The sequence below is a fragment of the Schistocerca gregaria genome, chromosome 1 (genome assembly GCF_023897955.1).
Source record: "Schistocerca gregaria isolate iqSchGreg1 chromosome 1, iqSchGreg1.2, whole genome shotgun sequence".
Classification (NCBI taxonomy): Eukaryota; Metazoa; Arthropoda; class Insecta; order Orthoptera; family Acrididae; genus Schistocerca; species Schistocerca gregaria.
The window spans coordinates 841,308,315-841,331,567 of NC_064920.1; the positions used below are offsets into that span (position 1 = coordinate 841,308,315).

General features: G+C 43.6%; 1 protein-coding gene across 5 annotated transcripts in view; it reads right to left on the bottom strand.

The window, feature by feature from the left end:
* LOC126272419 (beta-glucuronidase-like) overlaps positions 1-23,253 on the bottom strand; it is a 467,982-nt gene that overhangs the window by 31,419 nt on the left and 413,310 nt on the right. For all 5 annotated transcript variants that reach the window (XM_049975263.1, XM_049975282.1, XM_049975302.1 and 2 more), the window contains 4 exons: positions 19,203-19,405; positions 14,321-14,467; positions 12,441-12,613; positions 7,561-7,704 (listed from right to left, as the gene is read on the bottom strand). In XM_049975263.1, coding sequence (XP_049831220.1) covers positions 7,561-7,704; positions 12,441-12,613; positions 14,321-14,467; positions 19,203-19,405 — 667 coding nt within the window. The remainder of the gene's footprint in view (positions 1-7,560; positions 7,705-12,440; positions 12,614-14,320; positions 14,468-19,202; positions 19,406-23,253) is intronic.

Consider the following 23,253-nt stretch of genomic DNA (forward strand, 5'->3'; position numbering starts at 1 on the left):
AGCAAGACTTTCTTGATGGCCGCTTTAAATGGTGTGACATCATACATTGGTGTCCGTTTATGAATTACGAGTATTAACATACGCCAAATTTCATTTATTGTCACCAAACCGGAAAACAATTGATTGTTGGCTTCGAACGCTTCAGGAAAATCGGAGCACATTTACATTCTCCTTTTCGCTCAAAGGTACACATTTTTGCATAGTTTATAATATGTACAATATTTTCGGAGTACCTGATACACGAAAATATAATTTCTGGGACAACTGAAGGCCAAAGGCAAAGAAAAAGATCAAGAATGAGGTGTCGAAGTAATTGTAGTCAGTTGCTGGCTCAATGGATAATTAAACAAGTGTCAGACTATCAATTCAGAGCTCCAGGGTTCGATTCTCTGTAAGCCATAGGGCTTTTTCTACGAATTCTTTCGCCTCTAGCGATAATCAGTCCCTATCTTTCAAAAATAGTTCAAATGGCTCTGAGCATTATGGGAGTTAACATCTGAGGTCATCAGTCCCCTAGAACTTAGAACTACTTAAACCTAACTAACCTAAGGACATCGCGCACATCCATGCCCAAGGCAGGATACGAACCTGCGACCGTAGCGGTAGCGCCTAGAACCGCTCGGCCACCCCGGCCGATCCCTATCTTTCATGCTGGGATTAGTTATCTACCTGTTCTGATGCCACTAAGTTTATCTCCTGTGTTTCTGGGATCGACCTGTTATGTCTACCCCTGCTTAGAGATTGCAGTTCAGGATTTTCAAGGATAATCTTGCACCTCTCAAACAATTCGCAAGAAACCTATCGCTCTCCTCGAGAATAGTATCTTTGCTGCTTGAATTCTGCTGACATCTTTGTTTTTATTTATCAGTTTTCCACTTTCACACAACAATGTCACCTCCATAGTTTAAGAAAGTATATCTTTTGCAGCTTTTCGGATTTTGCAGTTAAATTTCTCCGTTTGTTGTTCCCCATATTATTAGACACTTGCACACATTTTCTGCTATATATTGCGCTGGCCATTAAAATTGCAACGCCATGAAGGTGGCATGCGAAAAAGATCAAACTGATATAGGGAATACTACATTTTTTGATATACAAATGGCTGGTATTTCACCGCAGCTATGCGTAGTATGTAGGCGTAGCTACGTTAACGGTCTATATAAAAGGAAAGATGCTCCAGCAGGTTTGGTTTCTGGTTTTGAAATCGCGTTTGGATGTCGTTTTTTTGAGAGATCATGTCGTGCCTTGTGTAAGAAAAAGATACATCTACCAGCACACGTCGGAATTCGACAGCAGCAGTATCGTGAGCTATGCAGATTATCATGACTGTTACTCGAATAAGGAATCAATAGATTCAGGGCGGTCATTCTCAATGCTATGCAGGATTTCAAACACTCCATGTGACTAGCGGCAGAGAGCGCATGTATTTTTCAGTCGACAGCACAAGTGTAGCCACTTCATGCACTTTGAGTGAAGAAATGGGCTTGTATCAAGGAACTATCTGCAGGGACAGTGCGACGGCGTCTGGAGGAGCGCCGATTGTCAACACGCTGACGGTTGTTGCAGCTTGTTGCCTTGATGGGGCAGGACACAGTAGAGTCGACAGCAGTCATGGACCCAGCAACGCTGGACACAGGTGTGGCAACATGCCGTCTTTTCAGATTAAGCTCGCTTCTGTGTGTATCATCACAATGGCCATATTCATCTGCGGATGCTTAAGAGAGAACGTACGTTGGTGGCGTCATGCGTGGTATGGTGTGCCACTGGGCACACATCTCGTTCTATTCTGATTCAAACAGCTGGTAATTTGTATAGTGGGCATTACATTCATATCGTGCTAAGGCCGGTAGCTTTGCTCTGTTTTCGAGGTCTTTCAACAGGGTAACACAAGACCGAGTGGTGTCTATACTGTCCTGACATTCCTATTTACAGAGGGTGTTCAACTGTTATCCTGAACACCACGTTCTGCAGCTATCTCACCCAGTGAAAACATTTTATCACATTTTTCCGAGAGATTTGCGCGCCACCATTCTCCACCCACTAACATTGATGACTTTGGCAGAGAATTTAAGCAACTTCTAGTGACATATCCAAATGTGTCATCCAAGTTCAGCTCAACTCCGCTCCCAACAGAGTCAGTGCCATTGCTGCAGTCAGGTGGCAGCTCTGTGTACTAAATTTGCACCTTGTATATTCCCAATGCACCAAGAAATTTAACTGCGTATTTTTTCTAATATACTGTATACGCACAAGAAGTAAAATTTTCCTATTCAATATCGTTTCTGCTGTTGCAGTTTTAATTGCCAGCATTGCTTACCATATCAAGGTTGTACCACCACCCAATACTACAGCACTTAGTTAACTACTGTAACGCTCGAATCAATCTCCTGTTGAAGAAAGATTTACTTTATGGAAGAGGAAGAATGGAGAGAAAGGTGTTGTAGTGGAACATGTTATTACAGAGTGTTTACAAATTAATTGTACAAGTAACCGTTAATTGTGAAAAAGGCAATTAACTTAGAGAAATGTTTGATGCAGCAGTGAATGCTGTGTATCTTCAAGTTTTATTTACAATTGATCAGTGTGGTAATATGTTTTGCAACACAGCAAATGTCCCATGTGTAATCAGCTTCCTGCCAAATCCTATAAAGCAACTGTTGATGTATGATATCAACCGCTAGTGTTATCCATTGTCGCAGATTGTCAACGTTTTGCGGAAGAGGAGTAACAAACACTGTCTTTAGTGCAACACCATACACGTATGTCTTTCAGGGTTAAACCACGTGATCGTGGTGATCAGGCTATTGTTTGACCATGTCCAATTCAAGTCAGCTCATTCCTACGGAGATACGTGACAACTTCACGATGACAATGAGGTAGCGAGCCCTATTGCTGAAAAATAAATTCTGTTGTAACTGAGGCATTAGACAATGTTCAAGCATGTTGTAATGGTTCTTTATTTACGTGGCCATAACGGCACTCCAACCCCAGCTCTCGATACCAGTAATATCGCACTACTTTAATGTGAAGTAAAAGACATTTTTGTGACAATACTCACATTTGGTTTTATTAATGTATAGGTACTCCGATGTATCGCTATATTACAATGATATGGTTCTTGTGTTTATTCATTTCTGCGAGACTGTCATAATCTTTGACTTACTTGTAACCGTTTTGATTCGAATGCGCACAGAGTAGTCTTTGTTTCACTTTGCAGAAGTTGTTATTTTGCTTTGCAAAAGAACAGTCAAGTCTTGTGTTTGGTTAAAGTGGAAATTAAATATATCAAGATTGATGCAAAACTGTTTTCTTGATGGTGTGACAATTAAGAAGAAGTATATGTGAATTTACAAGAAATTTAATAAAAATGTGGATTGTGAACACCAAGTCAAAAATTTTTTCTACTATAGCATTGTTATGATCTGGGATTGTTTGATCATTAAGAATTTCCTGAAAAACGCATTTGCTATGTCTTCAAATATCGCTAAAATGCAGATCTGGACCTTCTAGCAGTCAAAGTGGAATCATCCTAGAATCAACAAGATGAGCCATAACAACTTCGACGATATCTACGTGGGAAGCCATTCAAGGTAAGTGCCAACATTAATGACTTTTTTACAGTGACTTCATTATTTCCATTCTGACGATACCATCTACAGTCAATAACTTTGTTGTTGCTCGATAAAGCGAACAAATGCTTCGTGAGCAACATTATTAATCTGATTTCTATCCTACTTTGCAAGTGGTGGTATTGTTAAAATGTTATGGTAAGAAATGTCAGTGACAATTAACTCGGCAAAAAAGAAAAGACCGTAAATCTTATTACAGAGTACAGCGCAAAAAATATTTGCCTTCATGAGACCCGTACAAGTTCGATTTTATGGCGCAGTTTCTGCTCCCCCCCGTATTCGAACATTGTACCGATTCACTTTACCGCAGGTGTGGAAGGTGTCTCGGTCAACGAAAACAATTTTATTTGAAAAATGATTTTCAGTTTGTATTTTGTTGAACATTTTTACACAACACCCCATTTCGTTTTTCTTTGCCTTTTTCTCTGAAAACTTGCAGCACCTCCAATTTATAGGGCTTGAATGACAGGCGCTTCCGTGATACTTTCAATTCTAAGCTACCCAGAGTACGAATGTAAGGATGCCGCACTTGTTCACTTGCTGCGACAGAGACTGTTGGCTGACCCTGGCCTTTCGTCCTATGTCACACACAGCCAGGTTTGGTGAAACGATTTCATCAAGAACAGTTTTTTCTGAGGTCGTGGCTTGTCATATTTAGTCCTGAACTGTCTCTTGACTGTAGGAGCGGAGTTGGATTCGTGAAACCATAAACACTGCATACACTCTGCTCTGTTACACGACACCGTGATGACTGCTGGAATAACACACTCGTGCATGCTACCTAGCGGAATCGTCGGGAGCTAACAGTGTTAGGTGGGAATAAACTTTAAGATAACCACATTCAGCGCTGTATCAAACATTTCTGTAAGTTATTTGCCCTTTCCGCAATGAAATATTACTTTTTGTGACTAATGTATATAAACACCCTGTATGTTACTGAATGCTACACTTCTTCCTATTAAACCGATGAAATATGGTCATGGAGGACAGTTATTTACATAAGAACTATATAGAGAGAACTTCCCACTGTGCACGCACTTTTTTTTTATATCTATGAACAGGTCTGGGGAGACTAGTGTGAGCGCAGAGCATCAAAAAGAAGCGACAGCGATGAAGCGTCTCCACCTGCGACGGAGGGGTCACTTATACTTTGACGTCGCAGCTTGGATATGTCTTGGACATTCTGGAAATTCACAGTACAAGAGTGACTGGCGACAATGGTCACATCCCGAAACAAATGTATAATGTTCTGTAATTTGGCACTTACTTTTGCCATAACATTCTGAGCGATTCTGTCATGAGCTTGGCTATGTGGAAGTAGTCAAACTGTTATCTGTACACCGGCCATTGCAATTGTTTTATGAGAGAAGAGTTTATTGGAAGAGGTCATGTTATTGCCCAGCTACGTGGCGTAGATGTGAGCCCCTTTACAGTCCTCGACTCTCTGCAGACGGTGAAGAAATCACACAGTGAATTAGTGGCACTGCATAGCAAGTCCACAGCAACAAGAAACTATGCGAAGGCAACCGGAAGAAAATAATCAAGGTACTTGCGTAAACGTCGACAAGTGCGAAGCCGTTCTGTTCACTAGAAGACCGAAGCAACTGCGCAAACACTGATACTGCAGACCAATAACTCTACATGCACACCCAATACGTTTCCGTGAGAAAGTCAAATACTTCGGTGTCTGGCTGGACCGGAAATTACTCTGGGGGGAACACATACAACACGTGACCAACCGAGCTAGCGCGAGGCTCAAACAGCTCTACCCCATGCTCAACAGGCGTAGCACACTGAACAGAAGGGTGTCGAGGTCCACGTACATGACACTTTTCCGACTCCTGATGTACGCAGCTCCTGTCTGGGGATACGCTGCGCCACACGCCTGTGCCGTCTGCAGCTCATAGAAAACAAAGTACTCAAAATCATAAGCAATGCTCCACGATACACACGCATCGCGGACCTTCACCGGGAATACCGACTTGAGACTCTCACGGAGGTAATCCACAAACTCACCACAAGACTATAGAGAAACTCCAGACATTCGCAGAACCCGTTTATTCTGAATCTGGGGAACTACGACCACAACCATAGATGGAAACATAAAAGACCAAAAGACATACTTGTAAGGATATAACATATATGGCCAAGCACACGTAAACACAACGGTACAGGTGAGCCCCTGTTAATCAGACGCCATTACTGGATATCCAGCTGGAATACACTGCCGAATAACTGGCACAACGCAGGGAAGTCGTACCGTACACTGCATGCAGATAAGTTCCACACATCCCCCCTACAGTGAGATGACCTATGGCCGATCTCCCACTACTATGTAACGATCTTGATTGTTCCAGGAATGTAGCGGCTGCAGCAACTGGGATACATTGCCATCGCTTGCCACGGTAATGATGCATGATACCCATACAAACAAATCCAACTTTGCATGAACTATCGCAGCTAGTAAACCACTACTACTGCTCTTACTACCCATCCCACTGTCGCAGAGGCTTTTTCCCACGGCACGAGCCTTGGCACTTTTTTCCTTCTGCTCTTCAAATCGCTACCCTCACTCGCGTTTCGTCCACTATCTATCCCCTGATGGACCGTGTTAATGCGTTGTCTTACCCAGACGCACGGGTAACATCAGAGCCCAGCATCCCGTGATCCACTTACTAGACAACTAACATGTTGACGGAAGTGACAATATAACTTTTGGTTTGGTCACCACGTCGGTGCGGGCGTGGAGAGGCCCCATCTCTTATTACAAGGTACTAGTGATCACGAAAAGAACGAGTGTGACAGACCGTTAGTAAAGTTGATGACTCAGCTACAATCCCTAACTTCAAGCGTTCTAACAACCCTACCACAACAAAGGTCAAAATATAATGATTGTGATGTTGCTCACGCTGCTAAATACTGCATTTTCGGGCAACAACTAAGTTATTATGTGGCAAGAGTCGTTAGAGCACAGTTAATAAAGTCATTTCATGTAATAATAAAAAACTAGGCACTCATCTTTTCGTGTTTACCACGCTGGTCTCGTCGTAATATCATGGCTCAATCGTTGAAAATCTAGGTGGTTCTGATTCAAAGCTCGGATGCAAAGAAGCCTAGGTTTTATTCTGCTATATTCAAAAGTTTTGTAGGTGCGCTTCAAAAACCATTGTTGAAGCTTACACTTTTATTGGACAATGGTGATGTAAAAAAAAAAATCAGCACTCCGAATTTAAGCTACACTTCCTTTCAATTGCTTTTATTGCAATATCACGTGACACACAAACATCACTTCACAATACAAAACATGCTTGAAAACATCTTGATCACTGTCACTGTTAAAGCTCACATTTTATAAGCGGACTACAATACGCGTCTTTCCAACATGACGTCCAAGACTTGACTTTTTCAAGGTCCGACTCTCTAACAAATAACTAATAATCGCTAACGCGCCCAAAAATCAGAGTTACAAGTACGTCAAAGATCATAGTGACAAAAGAAATAATACACATAAGAATAATATCATTGCAATATAAATATATCGATGTATCAAAAATGAAATCAAATCTGAATGTTGTCTCATAAATAAGTTAACTACTTTAGAGGAACACAGTAGAATATTACTGGTATCGAGAGGTTCAGGTGAGGTGTCGTAATGGTTGCGTAATTCAAGAACCATTACACCATTTTGCAGTCAATTTATTCGTCATGCAATCGGGAGTCAGAAACGACTTAACGAAAGATAAAAAAAATGCCTTTTGTGAAACGTAATTAGAACATCTTAGACACATTCCTGAGCAAGTGTACCGATCACAATTAGAAGAGTAGAAGAAGGAACACAAGACAACGCATAGTTTCTCCAGCGTGTGGCTTTTACGTGGGGCATATGGGGCCGGTGGTGAGGTTGTGGGTGAGTGAGTGAGTGTGGCATTACCTGAAGTAGGACTCGGCGGCGAACAGCTGTGTGCGCGCCTCGTTGGCGACGGACCACATGATGACGCTAGGCCGGTTCTTGTCGCGCCGAATCAGCTCTGTCAGCGAGTCCTTGTGTTTCTGCAGCAGCGCCGGCGAGTAGTTCCTGCGGCGTACGGGGCAACACGATACATAGTACAGTGGGAGCCAGCAGTCTACTTTCTATGAAAGGAATAGCCGCCGTTCAGACGTTACTACTACAGTATGAAGTAAAAATCGTATTTGTTATTCGTGTAAACCAAAATAAGAGACACCAGCAGCATGTACAAATTACAGCTTCAAATGTTTCCTTAGGTGCGAATTCAAACGCAACTTACATGGGAACCTCCCCATCGCACACCCTCAGATTTAGTTATAAGTTGGCACAGCGATAGACCTTGAAAAACTGAACACAGATCAATTGAGAAAACAGGAAGAAGTTGCTTGGAACTATGAAAAAAATAAGCAATATATACAAACTGAGTAGTCCATTATTAAATAGTGCTGAGACACAAACACCTATCTGGAGGAACCAGTTTTAAAATACATTCCTGGAAATTGAAATAAGAACACCGTGAATTCATTGTCCCAGGAAGGGGAAACTTTATTGACACATTCCTGGGGTCAGATACATCACATGATCACACTGACAGAGCCACAGGCACATAGACACAGGCAACAGAGCATTCACAATGTCGGCACTAGTACAGTGTATATCCACCTTTCGCAGCAATGCAGGCTGCTATTCTCCCATGGAGACGATCGTAGAGATGCTGGATGTAGTCCTGTGGAACGGCTTGCCATGCCATTTCCACCTGGCGCCTCAGTTGGACCAGCGTTCGTGCTGGATGTGCAGACCGCGTGAGACGACGCTTCATCCAGTCCCAAACATGCTCAATGGGGGACAGATCCGGAGATCTTGCTGGCCAGGGTAGTTGACTTACACCTTCTAGAGCACGTTGGGTGGCACGGGATACAGGCGGACGTGCATTGTCCTGTTGGAACAGCAAGTTCCCTTGCCGGTCTAGGAATGGTAGAAAGATGGGTTCGATGACGGTTTGGATGTACCGTGCACTATTCAGTGTGCCCTCGAAGATCACCAGAGGTGTACGGCCAGTGTAGGAGATCGCTCCCCACACCATGATGCCGGGTGTTGGCCCTGTGTGCCTCGGTCGTATGCAGTCCTGATTGTGGCGCTCACCTGCACGGCGCCAAACACGCATACGACTATCATTGGCACCAAGGCAGAAGCGACTCTCATCGCTGAAGACGACACGTCTCCATTCGTCCCTCCATTCACGCCTGTCGCGACACCACTGGAGTTGGGTTGCACGATGTTGGGGCGTGTGTGGAAGACGGCCTAACGGTGTGCGGGACCGTAGCCCAGCTTCATGGAGACGGTTGCGAATGGTCCTCGCCGATACCCCAGGAGCAACAGTGTCCCTAATTTGCTGGGAAGTGGCGGTGCGGTCCCCTACGGCAATGCGTAGGATCCTACGGTCTTGGCGTGCATCCGTGCGTCGCTGCGGTCCGGTCCCAGGTCGACGGGCACGTGCACCTTCCGCCGACCACTGGCGACAACATCGATGTACTGTGGAGACCTCACGCCCCACGTGTTGAGCAATTCGGCGGTACGTCCACCCGGCCTCCCGCATGCCCACTATACGCACTCGCTCAAAGTCCGTCAACTGCACATACGGTTCACGTCCACGCTGTCGCGGCATGCTACCAGTGTTAAAGACTGCGATGGAGCTCCATATGCCACGGCAAACTGGCTGACACTGACGGCGGCGGTGCACAAATGCTGCGCAGCTAGCGCCATTCGACGGCCAACACCGCGGTTCCTGGTGTGTCCGCTGTGCCGTGCGTGTGATCATTGCTTGTACAGCCCTCTCGCAGTGTCCGGAGCAAGTATGGTGGGTCTGACACACCGGTGTCAATGTGTTCTTTTTTCCTATTCCAGGAGTGTATAAACTGATAGAAATTTTGATACAGAAACTATCTATCCGAGGGAAATTGTTACCAAAATCCAGTCGTAACGGCCAAATGTACGTGTTTATATACTAGATCGAGGATATAGACGTCTACATAATTACAATGGTTCTAAAAGATGAGGTGTGAGTCAGTATAATCCATATTACAGAAACTGTGAGCAGAATGTCAATGTAGGGCAACTGAATCACCACATAATAATGATTTCTGACGTTAGCATGGTGAACATTGAACAAATTTTGGAAGAGAGAACAATGGGAAGAATTGATAAGCAGCAGTCGACAGTCTTATCAAGGGTAGATAGTTTTTTTAAGCCACTGGCTGAATACTGCTTACGAAAGCAGACTTCACTCATCTCACTTAAATGCATTTCATGTACGAGCTACTCTAGAACGCCTCTCTTCAGACGCAAATTCTCCACCAATGTAAGAGCGTCGAGTGTCACGTGTTTGTTTGGTTGGTTAATGTTTTACCTCTGAACGAGATACTTAAAAAAGTACGTTTTTTTAAATGGAGCCGTAGACTTTTTATAACTGCATTCAGTAGCTCATAAGAAGACAATTACAGAGATACAGCGTTTGTTAATGTTGACGTTGAAAATTGTCATAAAAACATTCGAAAAGTGTCCTAGAATTTAAGAGCCCGTTGGCTGGAATCTGCGTTAGCGATGCAAAGACCGCCAAGCAGAGTTCTCGTGCTACGCTGTGTCAGAACGTCAACAGGTTTTTTTTTTTTTTTTTTTTTTACTTGTCTGCACCACAGGCCGCTTATTTCTGCTTCGATATTCATTGCCTGCAGACATGTACACCACAGAGGAGAAGTTATATACACTACTTTTATATGGTGGATGTAAAAGAAATACCCTAAAAACAGTACAGCGGTAATGTTGTCGGTTTGCCCTCCACCAACTGAGGGACGAGCCTACGTTTTTCCAACGTGTGCTCTTAACGATGAAGCAACGTTTACTACCCATGCTAATGTAAATTTCCATAACTTTTACTGCTGAGCAGCCAAAAATCCACACTGGCTTTGTCAGGTACAACATCAACGGCCGTGGAGCGTAAACGTATGGCGCTGCGTCATGGGAAATTAAATTGTGAGACTTTACTGAATCTCAGAAATTCTAAGTGAACATTCGTACGCACACTTTCTGACGAACATTCTGGTGGTTCTTCTAGAAGAGGTACCACTGGATATTCGACAGCGTATTTGGTTGCAACACGACGGTTGTTCAGCTCAAGCGTCCCATGCTGCAACGCGAATACTGAGTGAGAACTTTCCTGGACGTTGGATAGGACGGAGTTCTGTTGTCAAATGGTCTGCGCGGTCCCCCGATTTGACTTTTCGATTTCTTTCTTTCGGGAGCATTCAAAGACGCAGTGTGTGAAGAAGCCCCAACTACACCAGACGACATATGTTTCCTGTGCATGCTCCACCATATCATCCACTGTAATTACGTCTGTTCTGTTCGAACAGCGATTGCAAATATGTCTTCCAGCCAATAATCAACAGTTTAGACACACGTTTAAATAAAGGATAAAGGTTTTTTTTTTTTTTGGAAAACAAAATTTGTGTTATGTGATTTGGGAAGTTACCAAATCATTGTCAGTTATTTGCTTATTTCATTTACGGGTGTACGAAATTTCATTTGAAATTCAAGTAAGTCGACTGCGTGTATTCAACGTAGCTGGTGACACTGTCATTACGCGCTTGTGTTCAGCATGAAACGACGTTTCGCTAAGAAGATGATTTATTTTGCGGTGTACAGATGATCACCAAAGTATTCTTAATCAAATGTTTTGTTCAGCGAATGTATCGCATATGATATAATTTAGAACAGTTTAGGTAGGGACAATTAGCATGTATTTTACCTCTAAGAAGCACACAGCCACGTTTATGAAAATATAGGTCAAATTTTCCTTCAGACGTTTAGATTAAATACAGTAGTCCCTTTTTGCAGCGTATAAAATGGCTCTGAGCACAATGGGATGTAACATCTGAGGACATCAGTCCCCTGGACTTAGAACTACTTAAACCTAACTAACCTAAGGACATCACGCACATCCATGCCCGAGGCAGGATTCGAAGCTGCGACCGTAGCAGCAGCGCGGTTCCGGACTGAAGCGCCTAGAACCGCTCGGCCTCAACGGCCTTCTTCGCAGCGTATAGTACCACTTTAGTTTTGAATAATGAGCAGCTGATTTCTCTGTTTCAGCTCACATAAACCTGGGAGGATACACAAATGTGAAAGAGTTTTCCGAAGCCCTTTGTGATACGCTTGATTCTAGCCCTTGTCATATTTCCATATGCAACAAGCGTAGATGAATCTGCATCTAGTTTGTTCAAGGGGAAATACAGCTTTATTGTCTTAGCGCATTCCTACCTTACAGTGTACAACAAAGCAGCCTGGTCCTAGACGCCTACTTGGCAGTGCTTGCACCGCAAATGCCGATTCTAGACACAGTGCTCTCACATTCTAGGACATTTCTCGAAATTTTTGATGACCGGTTTCAATGTCAACATTAAGCAATGTCATATAATTTTCTTCTCAATAGCTATCGAATTTTGTTATAGAAAGTATGCGGTTCTTCTCAAGAAACGTACTTACTTTAGTATCTCCGTGGATACCAACGCTATAAACATTTACCAAACGCGAACACACGTACCTCTCGACGCTCTAAAATTTGCCGAAAACCGCCTCTCCATATGTGTAACCGTTCACGAAATGGAAGTGGTGTTATGTCTTAGGTGACCCAATGGGTATCGTCGTTAACAACAACAACAACAACAACAACAACACCACTAACAACAATAATACAGCAGCATCAACAACAGCAGAAGAATGCAAGCTGCGAGGCACAGCATACTCACTCTGTGTTGACGCTGGGACATTCGTCGATGATGAGGAAGCCCTGCTGGTCGGCGAAGTCCATGACCTCGTCAGCGTACGGGTAGTGGGAGGTGCGGTACGAGTTGGCGCCCACCCAGCGCAGCAGGTTGTGGTCCTTCGCTACGGTCGCCAGGTCCAGCCCCTTGCCGCGGATCTACGGAAGCACCGTCCGTCTGTGGCTGTCATTGCCGCTCTGGGCGGAAACGTAGGGTATGTGACACTACCGGATAAGACCGTGGCAGTGCATCCGAGAAATGTATGGATACAGTATCGCTGAGTAATAAGGTCTCCTGGTGCTGTGTCCTGATTGATAATACAATTAAATAAATTATCAGAACGGTATGAAGATATTAGAGATCAGAATTTCCTGTAAAACCATGCCAAATTACGCTACATCTTTTGGGTGTGCACATTTATCAAACTTCTATAATTAAATCTAGCACATGTAAAAGATACAGGTGGCACTCCTGTATCAGTGCTCTAGGGCCCGATTGGCTTTGCGAAATGTGTTTTGTTGGGCGTGTAATGATAGGAAGTACAGTGACTTATTTTTTCGCAGTTTATACTCTAGTTACTACTATTTAGAAGAGGACATTTAATCCGAACCCATCTTGCTTTGAAACAACTAGGTAGTAAAGTTGCAACAACGCGAAGAAATGTTCGAAAAACTACGAAATTTTTACTATGACAAATAACGTACTGATTAAAATTTCACACCGACTCACTGGGTTTATGTTGAGGGAGAAGCAATGGAAAAACTGTAGACCGTCGGTAGTATGCCGAGGTTAAGGCGCCAAGTGTCTTAACAGTTTCATTGTCTTCTTCCTAACTGGCATATGGTATTATCTGGAGATATGCTATGCTTTTAGGCATAGTTTGCTGCTTAATGCCCCATCTCCTGGTAATTAGCATCGTCGGAAGATAGGTATATGAATTCTTTGGCGTTAACTTTTTCATAAAACGAGTACTTCGACCCCTTCGGTAGTAGGGAGAAAGAAATGCTGTTTCTAGTAACAATTAGTTATTCCATATTCTATAGGTTACTGTGCCATTTCTATCGAAATGAAGTGAATATTCGTCTGTATTGCTACTTGATAGCCGTTTACGGGTCAATAATAATGCAGTGGCTTAAATGTCATAGAACTGGGCGTATTAGTATGTGACGATATACACGTTAGCAATGAAATTAATTATTTTTAGAAGCAAAGTAAATATCTTTGTCTCCTATACTACGCATGGCCCTAATCTTAAATTTTCTATTTCTCTTCATCCTTACAGTTTGAGATGTAAGTGATGAAATACTTTTGTACCAGCAGTTGCAGTTTGAACGTCTTTATGAGTCAATAATACCAAGTGCTATAGCTGTGGACAGTTATGGTCCCTTCAAGTCGTTATTTCTTTTCATGTTTTGGCAGATTTATTTTGATTTGAAGTTTATGACCGGGCGTCCTTGCTGCCACCACAGCCATCAATTGACAAAAGCGAAGGCTTGTGCGCCTTTTGTGTGACTTTTACCATCTTGGTTTTCTGTGCTACCGTATATTCTGCGGTGGAGATTGGGACCAGTCAATCATACCTCTAAACGGGCGTGGAATACCGTGTAAACACACACCGAGGCTGTTCGTTGTACCAGACGAACGACCGTTAACCCGCAGAACGCCTTCCATTCGGGTCTATCCAACCTCCCTGTCTCGTAACGTAGTGTGCTGCCACATAAGCTCTATGAAGAGGTCACACGTGAATAATTTAACTACCTTGTGTATATATATGCTGAAATTGTTGTCGGAATGCCTGTCTACAAGGAAAATGTTGGAGGTATCGCTGTAGGTCTACCATGCAGACAGCAGTGTACAGTACTTACGTCAGCGTCCTCGTGTCGGCCAAAGCCTCGCAAGTAGACGGGTCGGTCGTTGACGAGCAGCGATGAGTTGTCCCAGGCTAGTCGACGGATACCGACGGGCAGCCGGTACACGTCCTCCGTACCCCATTCCGATGACGTCAGCCGCACCTGCAGCGTTGCAAGGCAGCGAATTAGCCAACTTCGGCCACTGTAGATGCAGGGAAACATGTACCTGTCTTCATACAGATCGAAGCTGTTAACTAGGCTACCACACGGTCGGTAAAGTATACGCACTGATTAAAACAGCTTGTCTTTTTCATCTTCCACTATGATTACTTAAAGAATTTTTCATAAATCTATACAAATTACAGCATTAATAAATTCTTGAGAATCCCAAGAAATTTACATCAGGCGGGTATAGAAATGCGAAGATCGATGCACAACCCCCGATATGCAGATTTTGCCCAATATGAACAAAAAATTGATCCAGTCCTGTAACAGAGGCTGTTTGTGAGTTTGACAACTATAATTCTCTGGCTGCGTTATGAGCGCTGCCCATGTTCTGATAAACACAGGTACGAGTCGATTAGAGCAAATAATTACTAACCGAGGTGTTAGACAAGGGTGTGGACTTTTTTGTATTCACATTAACTTCATTCTTTGTAGACGGCAAGGTAAAGTAAAGTAAAAGAAGGAATTAAGGTAACGAATGAGGCATAAGTGAAGGCCTTTTTGTTAACAGGCGACGTCGTAATTATCCAGAGATATGAACAAGACCTCCATACATCATTATACCAGCTGAACGAAATTTGCAAGAAATACAACTTTAAGATTTCTAATAATGAAACGAAAATAATGGAATTCCGATGAAGATATTTATAAAAAAAACTGTTTTGGATAGTTCAGTGTTTGAACAAGTCTCTCAAATCTTTTATTTAGGGTGTACTATAACGTTTGATTTTTACTATGATATTGAAAAATAAACACGCAAATTCCAAGCTGTCTGTGGTACCATTATCAGAACATTTGGCCGTGCAGTACAAAGGGACACCATCCTGAAATTCTAAAAAGTGATAGCAGTTCTTGTGCTAGGCTATGGCAGCGAAATCTGAGGTACCACAAAATAAGAAAGAAAGACACGAAAATAAAATTCAGAGAGCAGCGATGACTTCCCTAAGGCAGTTGAAGGGCTGCAAAAGAAGAGACATGATTAGAAATGAAGGTATTAGAACATAATTAAATAATTTCAACATGAATGAAGAAACTCAAAAATATCATGACGACTGGAGACACCACCACAAAAAATTGCGAGATCACGAGGATTTCCCAGAAGATCGTGAAATACAAGCGAAGTGGGAAAAATGAGATACCGGAAGACCTCGAAAAACATCGGAGTGATTTTGTTTGTCTGGGTTTAGAACAGGCAACAGCCTACTCGTTGCAAAGAAGAAGATAATGAACCAAAAGTCTTAATTATTAGTGTCGCTGCAAAAGCCATGAATTTTAATATTTTAGTATTTCTTCCACGTTTTCGTTATAACTTGTATGTTTTCCAATACGTAGTTTAATGTAACGCATGGAAGGTTGAAGTTTCAACTTAAAAAAAATTCACACTGTCGTTCGTATCAGCAATTCCGTGGCTGACAAACTACATTTGTTCCTGCCTTTTTCAGCCTGACGATAACTAGATAGCATAAGAACGTTATTTAAATATTTAAAAAAATCTGTAGTGTGTCAAGGAAATGGAAAGTGGGGAAGAGTAATCTCGGAAGATAGGTACAAGTGTAATATTAACTTCATGTTCAAAGTTAGCTCTCCCTTTGAGCCCTTCAGTAACTGGAAAAAGGATCCCAGCCGTTTCGGTTGGATTTCGTGATTGAGAGATCTCTAAATAAACCTGTTCTATGCCGTCGTTTGGTTGGCTTGCTCGGAGTTTGTATAGACACACCAAATGCTCATTGTAGACTGAGGTGAGAAAGCTCATGGGATAGCAGTTTGCACATATACATAAAACCAGTGCACTGGCAGAGCTGTCATTTGTACTCAGGTGATCAATGTGAAAAGCTTTCTGAAGTGATTATTCGTGCGCGAATGGAATTAACAGACTTTGAACGCGGAATGGTAGCTGGAGCTAGACACATGGGACATTCCATTTCGGAAACCGTTAGGGAATTCAATATTGCGAGATCCACAGCGGCAAGAGTGTGCCGAGAACACAATATTTCAGACATTACCTCTCAGCACAGACAATGCAGAGGCCCACCGCCTTCATTTAATGACAGAGAGCAGTGGCATTTGCATAGAGTCGTCAGTGCTAGCAGACAAGCAACACTGCATGGAACAACTGTAGAAATCGATGTGAGATGTTCGTCGAACGTATCCATTAGGACAGTGCGGCAAAACGTTGCGTTGATAGGCTATTTGAGCTGACGACCGACACGAGTTTTTCGACGTTGGCTGCAGCGCCTCTGCTCGGCTCGTCACCATTTTGGTTGGACCCTAGACGAATGGTCAGGTGAGTCTCGATTTCAGTTGGTAAGAGGTGATGGTATGGTTTGAGTGTGGTGCAGACCCCACGAAGCCATGGAGCCAAGTTGTCAAAAGGCAATGTGGAAGGTGGTGGTAGCTACATAGTGGTGCAGGCTGTGTTTACATGGAATGGAGTGGATCTCTGGTCCAACTGAACCGATAATTGAATGTAAATGGTTATGTTCGGCTACTTGGAGACCATTTGCAGCCATTCAAGGACTTTATGTTTCCAAAAGACGACGTGACTTATCACTGGGCCACAGTCGTTCACGATTGGTTTGAAGAATATTCTGGACAATTCGACCGACTGATCTGGTTACCCAGATCGTTCGACATGAATTCCATCGAACATTGACGGGGTATAATCGACAGATCAGTTCGTGTGCAAAATCCTGCATCGGCAAAAATTTCGCTTTTATGGACGGCTGTAGAGGTAGCATGACTCGGTATTTCTGCAATGGACTTCCAACGACTCGTTAAATCCATGCCACGTTGATTTGCTACACTACGCTGGACAAAAGGAGGTCGGACACGGTATTAAGAGGTGTTCGTTGACTTTTGTCACTTTATTGCATTATACGTCGCATAAGGTGTGAAAATGTTTCGTGATATAGTTGAATCTCAACTATTGTGTACTGACAGCTTTAAACTACGAGGCGTGTTTTTTTAAGTAAGTACCGTTTTGAAATTAAAAAAAGACGTGGTAAGATATCTCAATAATTTTACTTTTACATGAAAGCCAGTACCTTAATCCACTTTTCTACATAATTTCCGTCAATATTGAGGCACTTGTCGTAACGTTGTACCGGTTTTTGAATACCCTCCTGATAGAAGTCTGCCACCTGACTTGTTAACCACTGCATTACGACTGTTTTGACTTCGTCATCGTCTTGAAGACGCTGACCGCCCAGGTGTTTCATCAAGTGCAGGAACAGATGGTAGTCACTGGGCGCAAAATCGGGGCTGTGCGGAGGATGAGCTAGAGTGCCATCGAAAAGATGTCATGAGATCTTTGGTCTGATTCGCCACATGAGGATGGGCATTGTATTGCAGCAAAACGATGCCCTTGCTCAACTTGCCAGGTCTTTTGTTCTGAATTGAACTGCGCAGATTGTGCAGTGTCTTGCAGTAAGCTGCCGCATTGATTGTCTCATTACGAGGAAGAAACTCCTCAAAGGAATACTCCTTTTCTGTCCCAAGAAACTGTGCACATGATTTCCCGGGCAGAAATTGTATGCTTGAACTTCACTTTTCTGGGTGAATCTGAATACCGCCTTACCATGTACTGTTGCTTGATTGTGGTGTGACGTAGGCCATCCATGTTTCATCGCCCGTAACAAAAATGGTTCAAATGGCTCTGAGCAATATGGGACTCAACATCTGTGGTCATCAGTCCCCTAGAACTTAGAACTACTTAAACCTAACTAACCTAAAGACATAAAACACAGCCATGCCCGAGGCAGGATTCGAACCTTAGACCGTAGGAGTCCCGCGGTTCCGGATTCGACCGTAACAATTTGGCTTAAGAAATCATCACCGTCTTTGTGGCACGGCTCAAGGTAAGTCAATGCACTGTCTAAACGTTTGGTTTTGTGCACATCCGTCAACATTTTCAGTACCCAACGTGCGCACAATTTCCGGTAATTCAAGTGCTCGGTCACAATGCTAAACACAACACTACGAGAAACAATAGTAAAGTCATCCCGCAAGGAGGAAATCGGAAAGCGTCTGTTTTCTCTCACCTTATTGTCCACTTCCTGCACCAAACTTTCATTAACGACCGAAGGACGCCCACTCCGTTGTTCATCATGCACATTTGTGAGGCCATCTTCAAATGATCTCACCCACTTTCTTACCATTCCATCACTCAATGTTTTCTCCGTAAACTGCACAGATCTCGCGATGAATATCGATCGCTTTTAGGCCTTTAGCACTAAGACACCTTAAACACCCCGTACTTCATATTCGGCTTGACTGACGATTATAGGAGGCATCTTGAACACTCAGTGCACAACGTAAACAAGGAAGAATCAGACTGTAATGGCGTCAGTGCGTAGACAACAGATGTAGGTACCCAGTGCGCATGCACAGAACGCCGACCGCAGCGCTGCGGCCGCTGTGTGGCAAAACAGTACTTACTTAAAAAACACGCCTCGTACATGTCCTAATTATAGCTTCTAGCCTCCAGTACAAAGGCACTTGTGGTTGTGGAAAGTTATTCCTCTCCAGGACAGGAGCGAAATTATTTCAACTACTTCAGGTGGAGATTAATGTCATAAGGGAAGACACTGAATTGAGAAATTGAAATAGCGTGCTTGGATAACGCTTGAAATAGAGACCAGGCGTGTGAGGCGAGGTGTGGCGTGCCGCATACCTGCAAGGTGTAGAGGTATCCCGGCCGCGGGTGCATAAGGTAGGGCCACCAGGCGTGCGCGTCGGGCACGCGGATCTCGCCCTGCAGGCCGTTGCTGGAGTCGCTGGAACCCACCACCACGCCGTCCGCGTCCAGAAGGTCCACGCGGCACTGCGGCGCCTCCATGGAGTAGCCCGCGTACGTCACGTTGTACCGTACCGTGCCTACAAATCGCAAGTTACACGATGCCAGCCAAGTCTAGTTATGATGCCGTCAACCACAGCCATTCATAAAGTATCATAATTTCTAAAATGCTGAAAAATCATTATGTACCATCATTATAGCTTGTATAGTTAGTGATTTTATTGAAAATCTCTTTCCCGAGGGTCTTTTCAGCACAGGAAAGAACTAGGCAGAATAACCAATGTGATAGAGTTAAAAGTAAACCTGCATACACTGCAATGTCATTTCGTCGAGTCCGCCCCTGGTAGATGAGTGGTCAACGCGACGAAATGTCATACCTAACCGCCCGGGTTCGATTCCCGGCTGTGTCGCAGATTTTCTCCGCCCAGGGACCAGGCGTTGTGTTGTCCTTATCATCATTTCATCGCCACTGATACGCAAGTCGCCGAAGTGGCGTCAACTCGAAAGACTTGCACCAGGCGAACGGTCTACCCGACTGGAGTCCCTAGCCACACGGCATTTCCATTTTCCATTTCGCTGAGATCGGGTGTTCTGCCCGTGGTCCACATGTTCCCATCACGATATTTCGACGTTGAAACTCGACGTCTTCTTCAGGTGATCGGGAGACTGTCCCAGGGAACACCTGGTGAAGACTTTAAGTTACGGCGTCGAAACATCTAGTTGGGAAGATACGCACAGCCGGCAGGACACCCTATCTCGACGAGGTAACAACGAATCACCGAGAAATACTAAGGAATTACGGCATTCTTATTGTTAGAGCACTTCAAAAAAATGGTTCAAATGGCTCTGAGCACTATGGGACTGAGATTATCAGTCCCCTAGAACTTAGAACTAATCTAACCTAACCTTAGAACTAACCTAACTAACCTAAGGACATCATACACATCCATGCCCGAGGCAGGATTCGAACCTGCGACCGTAGCGGTCGCGCGGTCCCAGACTGTAGCGCCTAGAACCGCTCTGCCACTCCGGCCGGCAGTGCACTTCAACAGAGCACATCGTCTGCCCAATAATTACCGTATTTCAAGGATTTTTTTCTTCGAAAAATTGCCTCTAAAATTCTGGTGCGTCTTATACTCGAAATTAACATAAAAAGATCCTGTGTTTGATTTAAAATTCCCGCTAGTCTTAAAAATGGCCACATATTGGATGCCGCGGGAAATCTGTCTATATCTGGCAATATTGGGTTCAACTGGAAGCAGCAGTGCACCGATGCGACGAACACAAGTTGCGGGGATCCACAAGCTCTCTAACACTGTTGCCTTCAGGCCCCGCCACCACAATCGAGGTGTCCAGCCTATGGTGCGTTATTGCAGTCTACGTTGCCAGTGAACGTGAACTGAAAGTGGTTTGTGTTATCGGTAGCAGCACAATATTTTTGCTGGTACTTGGTTTCGTAAAGGAAAAAAATAAAAGGTATCCATATGCTGTGGGCTGTAAATTGAGACTAATAGCACATTCAGAAGAAAATGGAAACAGAGCAACTGAGTGGCATATCGGCCTTCTACCAATAGAAAAAATTATTCCAGGTCGGCAAGCCAGTAAAGAACGGGAAAAAATTAAGACGACTAAATTGGCAAAGCGAGGACTGAATGTACAATGACCAAAACTAGTAGATGACTACTGAAATGGATTCAAGGACATCGTCGAAATGGCATTGGATTTAATACAAGAATGATTCAGACACGTTTATATGGAACGTAACAGACCTTAAGGGTGGAGTTGGTTGGTGCAACAGGTTTATGAAGCGTCATGGACTGAGCACGCGAACCAAAACGAAAATACCTCAGAAAATGCCGCAAGAGTATGAAGAAAAAATATCTTTCCGCCTATTTATTATTCAATATCAAAAGAAAACCATTGCGGAACGACGTCAAATAGCGAATAAGGACGAAACTGCTCTGACATTTGATGTGCCGAGTAACACAACTGTTGCCACAGAAGGTGCCAAAAATAACTATAAAAACAAGTGGATATGAAAAAATGCTCTACGCTTTTGTCCTTTCACGCTGTGCTGACGGTACTAAACTTAATCCAATAATCATTTTCAAGCGCGAAACAATACCAAAGCCTTCTGAAGTACCGCCAGGTGACAGTGTTCACGTACATCGCAAGGGGTGGATGAACGAGGCTGCTACATAATTATGGATTAACATAGTGTGGAACAGAAGGAAAGGTGTTTCATTGAAGAGGCGCTCTCTTCTCGTGCTAGATCGGTTTAGTAATCATTTGAAAAATTCTGTGAAAGAGAAACAGACAGTGAAATACAGAACTTGCTGTTATTCCGGGAAGGCTTATTTCAGAAGCACGCGGAGTGGCCGCCCGGTTAGAGGCGGCCTCTCCCGCCGGAGGTTCGAGGACTCCCTCGGGCGTGGGTGTGTGTGGTGTTCTTAGCAGAAGTTAGTTTAATTAGCGTGTAAGTCTAGGGACCGATGACCTCAGCTGTTTGGTCCCTTAGGAATCCATTCACATTTGATCATTTTGAACATACTTCACATTTGCAACCTCTTAATGTCTCGATAAATAAATAAGTAAATAAATACATAATTTGAAGTATATGTGAGAGAGGAATGGAACAAATGGATGAAACCCAACACGAATTCGCGCCGAAGGGAGCTTTAAAATAAACTACGCTGTAACAAGTGTGTCATTACTGTTAAATATCTCAAGAAATGCGGAATAAGTAACACTCTCGATGGCAGTGAAGACCATCTTCCATACAAAAATGATGACGATGAATAGGAGGAGGAGGTGGTTCATATGACGATTTTCAGAGATTTTAAAGGTCGGTTCGGTTTGTAAACTAAGAATCTTTTTTAGTCTGGCTTTGAAAATTAATAATAAAAGAGGGAAAAATTTTTAAATTCTTAAAAATTAAGGTGCGTCTTATAACCAGTAGGGTCTTACAGCCCATAAAACGCGGTGACTGAACAATACGACTTGAGTACGGTGTTCAGCCTGCCGATATGGGTTCTAGGGTGATTTCAAGGTTAGACAGTGGGCGCATTGTCACTCTGCGGGAGTCAAGGCTGTCAGCACGGGTTGTTGTCCGCCGAGTACACCGACACCACGCCATCCTAACATTCAACCACTACCGTGAGAGAAGATGATGTGCCTCGAGATCGGCCGAGGTCAACAGCTTCAGCTGACGTCTGCTACCCACAAGCTGTAGCTCATAGGTTACCCAAGGGGACTGAATAAGAACTGCACGCTTCCGTTCTGGAGGGAACAGTACGCGACCCAATCATCTACGCACAATGAATTTCACCTATAAAAGATAGAATAACACTTTACGAGCAGTAAAGATTCACGTGGTGCCCCATAATGCATCTGCCATTTTCCGGAAATTTGTGGAAGATAAGGTAGGCCTTGGGTGAAATTTGAACCTAATTAGATAGGAACTTAATCGAGAAGTTAATATTTAAAATACGTTTATACTCATTGAAGCAATATTTGAACCGAAGTCAGTGGTGACTCGCAGTTACGCATTTGAACTTTTTTCTTCTAGTGCCGTATACTTTCATCCGTATCAATTTTCGCTGCTAATTATGGATTCACGTTGTATACTCTTGCATCCCTCATCCTGGCCTTAAATCAGGTCTCTCTCTCTCTCTCTCTCTCTCTCTCTCTCTCTCTCTCTCTCTCTCTCTCTCTCTCTCTGTCTGTCTGTGTGTCTGTGTGTGTGTGTGTGCGTGAGAGAGAGAGAGAGAGAGAGAGAGAGAGAGAGAGAGAGAGAGAGAGAGAGAGAGAGAGAGACTACCATCACTGGTTATCTGGATGGCTCAGTTGCTCGCAGTTCGACGAACATACTGGGCCAACGCGGTCTCTCAGGCATACAGATCGTCTGGGATGTATTGTTGAGAGAACT